The sequence below is a fragment of the Clarias gariepinus genome, chromosome 3 (assembly GCF_024256425.1).
Source record: "Clarias gariepinus isolate MV-2021 ecotype Netherlands chromosome 3, CGAR_prim_01v2, whole genome shotgun sequence".
In the NCBI taxonomy this organism is placed as follows: Eukaryota; Metazoa; Chordata; class Actinopteri; order Siluriformes; family Clariidae; genus Clarias; species Clarias gariepinus.
The window spans coordinates 41,252,581-41,263,195 of record NC_071102.1 but is presented as its reverse complement, the minus strand read 5'-3'; the positions used below and the strand labels follow the sequence as shown (position 1 = coordinate 41,263,195).

The following is a 10,615-nucleotide window of genomic DNA, read 5'->3' as shown; positions in this document are numbered from 1 at the left end:
CAAAAGATGATATTGCATATGAATTGCACTCAAAGCCTTCTTGCATATATATATATATATATATATATATGAAAAAAAAAAAGTCAGACGAGTGACCACAATCAAATGTCACACTACTGAACTGTGTTACAAAAGATGATAGTCAAAGATTCTTTTTTGTTTAAAATAACTGGAAGGAACTAACTTCTCTTATGACATTCAGCTTCTTACTTCATATCCTCCACAGGCTCAACAGAAACCCAACCAACCAACACACACACACACACACACACACACACACACACACTCGCCACTGCGCACTTCTAGTAGTTTAGAACATCATATGAAAGGGCTGAAAAGGTGGTAAGGGCAACAACAACAACAACAACAACAACAACAAAACAAACTAAAGTTTAGTCCATTTGTCCAGGTAAGTCTTTTTATATTTCTATTATATATAAGATTGTTTTCAAACTCTTGCCTTGAAATGATTGTGTTATCTAAGATGTCAGTTTAATAAATACAGAAGTTAGCAACAGATAAAAATCTTGTTGGTTATGTGTTATTTTTAATTTGGCTAGCCGTATGTGAGGATTTTGAATAAACAGCCAGACATAAATAGCCATAATAATATCTGCGCTACTTTTCGTCATAAAGGTAACAAGTTTTTACGCACTAAATATTTAGTTATACACATTGTTTAAACAATCTAATAAAAGATGATTATTTGCTCGCTGATGAGTTTAAATGATGTTTAAGGTCGAAACAGGAGGACTAATCTCTCTCTCTCTCTCTTTCTCTCTCTCTCTCTTTAAATTTGTCTAGCTGATAAAATCAGACAGGACATTTTATTTTATTTTTCTACTGGAATCAATATTTTCTTTTGCTTTTCACTGTAACAAGACTTAAAGCACTTCTGATTGAGTTAAGCTAAAAATGGTTGTTTTATACTTACTGTAGCTGCATTTTGAATTTAAGCGTCTGAATGATTTTCACATTCCACTGCACAAATATGACAATTTTATTTGAGATAGTAATATAAATGATGTTTATAAAGTGTGAAAAACTGGTGGAAGCTATGAAAGCTGTAACACCGATTTCTTAATGTGATTTAGCCAAAGCATTAACACAATTTGTTTACAAATAATTTTTAATTTAAGAGAAATGTTGTCAGATTTCCCTTAAATTAACACAAAAAAAAAAGAACCAAATTACCAACACATGCACCTGTAAGTAAAAACAATAACATAAGAATCAGCACGACCCGGTTTCTCGAAAGCTTCTTATCGCTAAGTAGTTCTTAAGTTGTACCTTAACCTGTCTCTTAACGTTATGGCGCATTTCCCAAAACGTTCGTACGCTAAGTATCTCTTAGCTAAGTCACACCTTCGAGGTTACTCATTCTCAAGACGCTAGTCGCCGCCACTGAGCAGCAGTCTTAATAAATCAGCGGCGTATGGAAGCACATTATGGCACGTTATCAAAGTCATATTTATGATGGAATATTATTCCATAACTTTAGACCTGTTTATGAATTTTATTTTATTTGATATCAGAACTAATAGGGTGCCTTTTAATTAGCCTATTTCATAATGTGACTAATGCATTAATATTGGTGATCTCTATTAGTATTAAACAGGTGGCAAACAATTTGGCAGCGATACAGTGTGTTGTTGTGCTAAACTGAGGAGTTTGTGGTTCATGTACATTTTTTCTTTTAGACAAAACTTTAGCCCTTTTCATATTTTCCCTAAGGTCGCTAAAAGGTTTTGCCTTCCAAGGCACCAGATTATGGAGCTTCTTGACCTGCTCAGACCTCCACTTGCCAGGCCAACGCTCTACGTCCCGATGTCCAGCTGCTCGCTGCTTTTTGTTTTAAATATGTTTCATTGATCATTAACCATTAGCCACAACTGGATGGACTTTTCTTTTGACACGTTTTAGTTTATGAAATTTTATTTAGTTAAATGAGAAAATAAACTTGGGAGTTTCAAACCCCGCATCCATTAATTTTTCTGAGTGAGTGTAATGTGTAATACCCCTATCTCACCTATGCGGTTTGACTCGCTGTAAGATGCGGTGTTATACCCTTATATTACCTACGCGGTTTCGCAGAGTGCCCGTAAGTAGGGTTCATTATCATTCACCGAGGGTTTTTGCGCTGTGATTACGTTTCCATCTTTCCACGTAAAAATTAAACATTTAATTTTTTTGTTGCGGGCCTCGTGGAAGCTTGCAGACCATGCAGAACTTCGCGGAACATTAGCGGAACGTCGGTGGGCAATCGCGGCAGCTCACGGTGCCTAAGATCGCATCTCACCGTGAGTCAAAGCGCATAGAGCCGCCTCGAGTGCCCGCCCGACGTTCCGCGAAGATCTGCAAGGCCTGCGGAACATGTTTAATGTTTAATTTTTTTTGCGTGGTAAAACGGAAACGTAATCACGGCACCAAAACTCGCGCTGAATCATGATGAACCGTACTTACGGCCACCGCGCGAAACCGTGTAGATGAGATACTGTAGGGGTATTAAACCTCTACTCTGTCATCTCATCGTATTCATTCCATAAGTGCGCTATACAACCCCAACCACTGACATGCTTCACATTGTTTCTGAAGCTGGTGAAGAGTGTTGTCAGCTGTCTGTCAATCAACTATGATTGTATACTCGGTTCGTTTCACTGTCACTACAGGTTACATAAAAATATTAGCGACAGTTTAGTGATTTCATTTATATATTTGTCTATTATGGCATGCTATTAATAAGTTAACCCATGTCGAAATGACCGCTATTAAAAGAATTTAGTGCCATGTTTAATTTGCATAGAAAGTGCCGTCTTTCTTAACGCTGTCATGCAAAAGAAGTCAAAAATCGATTCCTGAGCAATCGATGTCAGCTAATTCAGGACCGTCACTGTAGACAGCGCCTTGTAACGTCGGACGTAAGAGGCAGCAACTTAAGAAAGACTCCTAAGGGACAGTTCGAGAAATACACTTGGAAAAGTTGTCACTTAACTTAAGATATATCTTAAGAGTCTTCTTAGCGCGCGAATAGTGTGCGTTATTAAAAACCAGGCCCAAGATTATTTTGCAGTGGTCTCTAATTTTTTTCTGAGCTGTATATTTATATATTTATTTATTTATGATTTTTTATAGTTTTTTACTGAAACAATGAGCTTTGAAGCCAGAATCCTGCTGCTGATCCTGCTAGTACATATTACAGGTAGGGTTGCTTATATTTGTTGTATGTAACCAAAAAACTTATTATATATACAGTGTTGGGTGACGTTACTTTTTAAAGTAACTAATTACATTACAAAATTACAGTCATTAAAAAGTAATCAGTAACATTACATCAGTTACACACACACACACACACACACACACACACACACACTAACGGAACCACTGCTGTCTGGCTCACGGATTACATAAATTGTCTAAATAACTGATTACATTTTTGAAAATATAACTAAATAACGGAGTACTTAAATGGCGGACCTAACGCGTTAGATTACTCGTTACATCCAAGTACTCTAACGCATTACTTTGTAGCGCGTTACACCCAACACTGTGTGTATATATATATAATATTGTCTCATTTTATACTGTAAGTCACATTACAATAGAATAAAAATGGGTATAAATGGTGATTTCAAAAAGTCCCTCAGCAGTGGCCGCATAAGTTTAATGCAAAAAATATTTGTTTAATGAAACTCATTATTATTCGCACTCATGCATTTATACCTGCCTAATAAATCTAGATCTATACATTGGTTGCATAAACTATTTTTTCGGAGTGCAAAGGTTGGCTCCCAAATACATACTGCCACCTGCTGTGTTGGAGAGTGTAAAAACGCAAGGAAACGAAAATATATTACTAATGTGTAACAAATAAAAATGTGGTTGAAGCAAAGAGTTACACTTTTGTAATTATGCGATTAATGATTTAACTTAAAAAAAATCAATTTAATACTAAAATTAGTAAATTCCGTCACTACAGAAACACACCATATTAGATTAAATGCATATGGTTATAGTGTGTGTGAATTATAAACATATTAATTTCATTTTTTAATATTACATTGTTATAAATCTTTCAGTTTCAGTCTCAGGTACCCGGCTTTTTCCTGTGTCATGTAGTAAACGGACAATCTGTGCTCTGAAGGCGTCATCTGTGAATCTCACATGCTCTTACTCAAACACCAACATCACCACTGGCTTCTGGTTCAACGTACAGGACAAAGCTAAATGGAGGAATGAGGAGCATCCAGAGGATTTAGCTTTAGACTCAGACTACGCAGGACGTGTGAACTACGTTAAGCTGACAAACTTAACCTCGACCCTTACAATTACAGACCTGAGAGAGAGAGACTCAGGGGAATATCGCCTCATGCTCATTACAGATAAAAAAGAGAAATGTCTGAGCTCGACTGGAGTTGATCTAACAGTTACAGGTAACACAGCCCGCAAGTTTCTAATAATCTGTCCTGCTTTACATGTATGTGATTAATCATTCACCTTCAACTTCATTTAGATCTGCAGGTCACATATGACACACACATGACACACGGACCACAAGCTCTAACCTGTCGCACATCCTGTCTTCCGACCACTTCTCAACGGTACCACTGGTACAAGGATGGACAATATCTTAAAGAATACACAGACAACATGGATACTTTCCCTGTAGGAAATGCAGATAAAGGCAGTTACTCTTGCTCTGTTCACGGCTATAACGAAATTCTCTCTCGTCCACTGTGTGAGTATCTATTGCAGTCAAGGGCCTGAAAGTTTAGTGCTGTTATGGTATATGGAGGTCTGACTTTATGACTGAAGAAATTATAAGATTTGTCTGTAATCAATCTTTTAATGGTTGATTTATTTAATTGAATATTTTGGTGCTTATTCGATTCAGAATTTTTCTTCATTATTAATGTAAACTTGTAGCATTAACTGCTCTAAAATTGTAGAAAGATCCTTAAAACATACAGCTTTTGCAGAAAGTACAAACCCCTTACATATTCCGCAAATACTCATGTTTTGTGAGATTACTGCTTCTTCTTTTGAGTTATTAAATTGAACTGAAAATTGCGATGCCCAAAAATCTAACCAAATCGAGTTGAACTAGGATTCACAGCTTACTTGTTATCAGAATAGTTTTAAAATCTATTTCATGTAATATCTTCCAATGATCTGTTACTATTTCAGGTGTTGGTGGAAACTGTTGGGCTGTGACCTACACAAACATAAGAGTCTGTGTTTTGGAAGGATCTTCGGTGGAGTTTGCTGGAAGTTACTCACATCCCAGTGATCGGAGTGTTAATAATGTATTCTGGCATTCTATTCAGTCACGAAAGGACTTCCTGGACCTGAGGCAGGAAACACAGTTTTTGAATCGAGTTGAATATGTGAACAAGGACAGAGACAGCACTTTAAAAATGATCCAGGTGACAAAGAAGGACTCTGGAGAATATCGTCTTAGATCAATCACTAATGATAGAAAAGGATTCTCTGGTAGACCTGGAGTGGTGTTGAATGTTACAGGTTTGTCCTACACTGAACTGTCTCTAGTTCTGCTCTCACTGTATCAGTGTAAATCTAATGTTTAATCATGTTTCTTCTTTCTTTGCACATTCAGAGTTACAGGTAAGAGTGAGTGACTCTACAGGGGCATCAGAAGGACAGATTCCAGTAACGCTGAGCTGCATCACCTCCTGCACTCTGTCTAACAACCCCACTTACATCTGGTACAAGAACGGACAGCGTGTTACTGACAAAATCACCAAACACAACAAGCTCTACCTGATCAACAATAAAGATGTAGGAAACTACTCCTGTGCCGTGAGAGGACGTGAGGATCTTCGCTCTCCTGAACAACCTGTTACACGTGAGCTAAGGCAATTTGACATGACTAATGTAGGTCGTGTTAGTTCAGGTTATGAAAGCCGAGTAGATGAAAACTCCTATCTATCATGTTCATGAGCTCCCAGCCGGGGTGTTAACATAATAAATAAATGTGTCAGTTCTAGGAGAAGGAGAAGTAGTGGCAGGTCAACCTTTAGGACCAGATGAGAATCATCACGTTATTATCGCAGTAGGAGTACTAGTCTGTCTGTCTCTGATAATCATCGCTGGAGCTCTGTGGATGTGGTAGGTAAAGCGTTAGATGACACAATCATGTATATCTCTCTTTTCGTAATTTATTTATCATCATTAATTTTTTATTTATAAAAAAAAAAAAAACATTTTATTATTTTTTAGTCGGAAAAAGTTCCGACCTGTTAAAAGCCCCAGCACCCCTGTTGATCCCAAGCCCCAGAGTGAACAGGTAAGAAAATTGTAACTTTTTTTTTTTTGTAAACTAACTAATTTATATATTTTTGTCTCTAATTCGCCTTCTCTCTTAGTCTCTCTCACATCAGGATGACGTTCATTACTCCAGCATCCACTTCCTATCCAGCTCTCAGGGCTCGTCCCTGTCTCCTGGTGGCAGATTCCCTCGGAGCGCCGCAGAGGATGAGTGTGTCCAATACGCCGAGGTGAACATCAAAAGACCCACGGCTGCCACCTAGTCAGCGGGATTTACATCCGGATTGCTGTGCTCATGTTGACTGGACTAAAATGTGAAGAACTGCCATATCTGGTGAGAATGGAAGAATGAGCACACGTGTTGCTCGAATATGTGTCATTTATTGTACGTAATTGCACCTGCGGTGTAGGTGCTCCAAGAAAATGGACAAAATATCAGAGACAGACCATCACTGCCGAATGTGTCCAGTTTTTCCCAGGAGATATTAAAATAAATAAGTGACTATTGACCTGAAGAAAAGAGTGTATACTTTTTGTGGAAGCTGTTGAATAAAATATGTAGATTTTAGAAATACTATTTTGTTGAATAAATATGTGTGGCCATCAGTTTGTCCGTCTGTCTGTCTATTGATCTAATATACACTCACCGGCCACTTCATTAGGTACACCTGTTTAACTGTACTCTAACGTAAATATCCAATCAGCCAATCATATGGCAGCAGCAGCTCAATGCATTTAGATCTGTAGACATGATCAAGATGCCGTGTTGAAGTTTAACCTCAGCATCAGAATGGGGCAGGAAGGTAAATGAATTGACTTTGGCCATGGCAGGGTTGTTGGTGCCACACAAACATCTCTAGGGTTTACAGTGAATGGTGAAAATGCCTTGTTGATATCGGAGGTTAAAGAAGAAAGACCAGACAGGTTTGAGTTGATAGAAAGGCAGCAGTAACTCAACCATGAAGCAGATGTTCTACAGCAGCAGAATACCGCAAGTGTTTAATACCGCAAGTGTTTAATACCACAAGTGTTTAATACCACAAGTGTTTAATACCACAAGTGTTTAATACCACAAGCGTTTAATACCACAAGTGTTGCTCATGTCAGCTAAGAACAGGAAACTGAGGCCACAGTTTATAAGGACGCACCAAAATTTGCACAATAGATGATCGGAAAAAGGTAGTCTGATGAGTCTTAATTTCTGTTGCGATATTGTAAAGCGTCAGAATTTGACCCTGAAAGCATGAATTCATCCTGCCTTGTATCAAAGGTTCAGGCTGCGGGTGGTGTAACAGTTTGGGGAGATTTGATATTTTTGATGCACTTTGGCATCTAAATCCAAAAAAGCCACTTTGAGAATTTCCTATTCTTCTTCTAGATCAAAACCGACTGAGCTTGGGCTATTTTATAAAGAAGAATAGGCAAATACAGTATATAATTAGCAAATCTGGTAGAGAAATTGCAGTGAAAGGTTCTACAAAGTATTGAATCATTTTTATTTATTATTTATTTGTAAAAAAAAAAAGTAAAACAATTTATCTTTTTTTCACTTCGCGATTATGTGCCACTTTAAGTTAATCTGTCACATAAAATCCCAATAAAATACGGTTAAGTTTGTGGTTGTAATGTGTAAATCTGGAAAAGGTTAAGGGGTATGAATACTTTGCCAAACACTGTATATAAGTCTATGTTTAGCATTTAAGCTAATTCATACTGTACATACGCACATATCAATGTCTTAGCATTACTGTTATTTAAATAAAAAAAATCATCTTTTTCATCTCTACACTTTACTATTTGTGTCCACAAATGCACTGTATACAATTTACAGCAGTTTAACACTATATAGTACAGACCTGTAATAAATTATGTAAATGGGTTATTCCTGTCCAGATCTTGTTCTTGGTCTGGATATAAGTTTTGCCCTCAAAATGTACTGCAATATTTATCTCTGTCCTTTATCTTAACAGGAAACTTATTTTTTTACATTTTCAATCTTTAAGCAGATTAAAGGTGAAGGCTGATTGTTTCAATTAGAACTGCAATTTGCTTGACGGACAGCAGAGGGCACTATTACCGTGCTGATTTGTATAACTCTTAGGGATCGAGTTTTTAATTTTTATTTGGGAAATTTGTTTTGTTTTAAATAAAATAATGAGAAAGCAGGTGTGAAGCTGTTAACATATACAAAGTCAGCTAAAAAAAATTATACTGTATACACACTTAAAAAAATGAAACAAATATTTAAATACTAAATGTATTGCTATATGTTATATATTGATATATCTGATAATATTATTAATATATTAATAAAATATACATCATACTATTTTTCTTTTCCCGAAGTGTGTATACATTATTTTAGCTGACTCCGTATGAATCAGGGATTGATGTAATTGCTATATTTTGGCAGAGCGTCTGTAACATCTCGCAAACTGTACATTTCATGTAACACCTCACAATACAATATGTTAGTTTGTAGAAATTGAAGCTAAAAAAATGACTATTTGAAATGGGACTTTAATCATTATTGATCTCTATCTCAGCTATACTTGTTATTTCATTCCATTTTAATCCTGATAAACTATTAGTAGTGTATTTCTGGTCCTGATTCAGCCAATGCAGAAGGTTGGAAAGGGTTATTTAAAGAGTGTGTGATTGCAAACAGGTGAGTGCCATTACTAATCAGCCATCTTTAAGGGAGGACGTGCACTTTTTTTTGGCGGTCATGTGATGAGTGAATGGGAATTGTAGTCTAGAACTTTAAAGTAAGTTGAGATGCAGAATGGCTATCTAAATTTAATTTGTAAAATTTATATTAAGCAATATTGCTTGAAGTATCACTTACCGAGACTTAACCCTTAAATAAAGAAGATTCTGCCACTGGACAAAATGTTTTTTGTCTTTACTGTTAACGTTCTTAACCTAACAGTGGCTAAACTTCTACTTAAATTTGTACAATACAACCCTAAGATCTCCTGCACAACGAATCTGTAACTGACCTATCAACAGTAACCATATATTCACATAACAACCGCCAAACTTGCTTGACATGAAAGTAAATTGGTTTAAATTCGTTGGCTATTATAGGGCCATACAGATAGAGAAACTGAACTCTCACGCCCCCTTGTGGATTTTTGCTTCAAGTTTTGGAAGCATAGCTACATTGTAGCATAAAAAACAAATCATATCCAAGATGAGGCACTGGGACTGTACTGAGACCTGACGTTGAGATGTACACTCTCAGTCAAAAATTTGGACACACCTTCTGATTCAGTGGTCTTTCCTGCTAAAGACGTCAAAAATCAGCAATAATCTCAGTTAAACGGTTAATAGTAGTTCTTTGTTCCCACTGAAACAGCTATCACCGTGGGCTGCCCACGACCCAGGACTAAAATAGATTATGAGTTTCAAAATCATTTTATAAAAAGGCATTGTTAGATTTTTTTTTAAAGAGAGATATACTCAAGTGATATGATTATTGTCTATTTTATTTGTCTTTGTGAAATGGCAACTAGAGGGGAATATTGATCACAGATTTCCACTGCTACTTTCTCTTTACATGCTTTCTCTGGGCAACATAATTTGTAAGCATGGTATTAAATTCCACTGTTATGCTGATGACACACAGTTAAATGTTTTAGCAAAGCCAGGTGAGAAAAAAAAAAATAGTAAAGAGACTGAATACTAATTAACTTCCTTCTGCTTAATCCTGACAAGAACGAAGTACTGGTACTAGGACCACATGCAGCTAGAAGCAAGCTTTTTGATCACACGTACTTTAGATGCCCCTTCTGTTCCATCAGATGCGACAATAAAAGACCTTGTTGAGATTATAGATTTCAATCTTTTATTTGAAGCCCATGTAGATAATATTACCATAATTGCATTCACCTCAGAAATATTGCCAAGATAAGGAATATTTTTTTGGACTATTGTAATGCCTTACTGTCTGGTTGTTAAACTAGGTGCAAAAACAAGCTAACAAGCTCCAGTTAGAGCAGAATGCAGCAGCAAGAGTCCTCACTAGAATCAGAAGATCACCCGTATCTTATCCACACTGCATTCGCACCATGTGAAATTTTGCCTTGATTTTATAATACAGTGAAACCTTGGATTTTGAGTAACACGATTAGCAAGTGTTCCCGAAAGACGAGCAAAGATTTTGAATACATTTTGACTTGAAAAACGCACACACACAGCGCCGGCGTAAACAAACGGAAGAACTTATCTATCTGGATTTATTTTTTACTTTTTTTTTAAGGTAAACTGCAGGTTAATTTGTTTTATTTTTACTTTATATTTTGTGTTAATTATTTTTATGTAT

The 10,615-nt window shown here is 36.5% G+C and overlaps 1 protein-coding gene and 1 long non-coding RNA gene across 2 annotated transcripts; both read left to right on the top strand.

The window, feature by feature from the left end:
• The first annotated feature begins 291 nt into the window (after positions 1-291).
• On the top strand, positions 292-4,427 carry LOC128518560 (uncharacterized). The gene is made up of 3 exons (XR_008357745.1): positions 292-409; positions 3,133-3,199; positions 4,080-4,427. It is a non-coding gene; the product is annotated as an uncharacterized LOC128518560 (long non-coding RNA).
• A 1,138-nt stretch (positions 4,428-5,565) lies between these two features.
• On the top strand, positions 5,566-6,879 carry LOC128518550 (uncharacterized). Its single transcript, XM_053491706.1, has 4 exons — positions 5,566-5,866; positions 6,003-6,129; positions 6,241-6,307; positions 6,387-6,879. The coding sequence occupies exons 1-4, from the start codon at positions 5,581-5,583 to the stop codon at positions 6,549-6,551; spliced, it is 645 nt and encodes a 214-aa protein (XP_053347681.1). The 5' UTR covers positions 5,566-5,580; the 3' UTR covers positions 6,552-6,879.
• Positions 6,880-10,615: the final 3,736 nt, after the last annotated feature.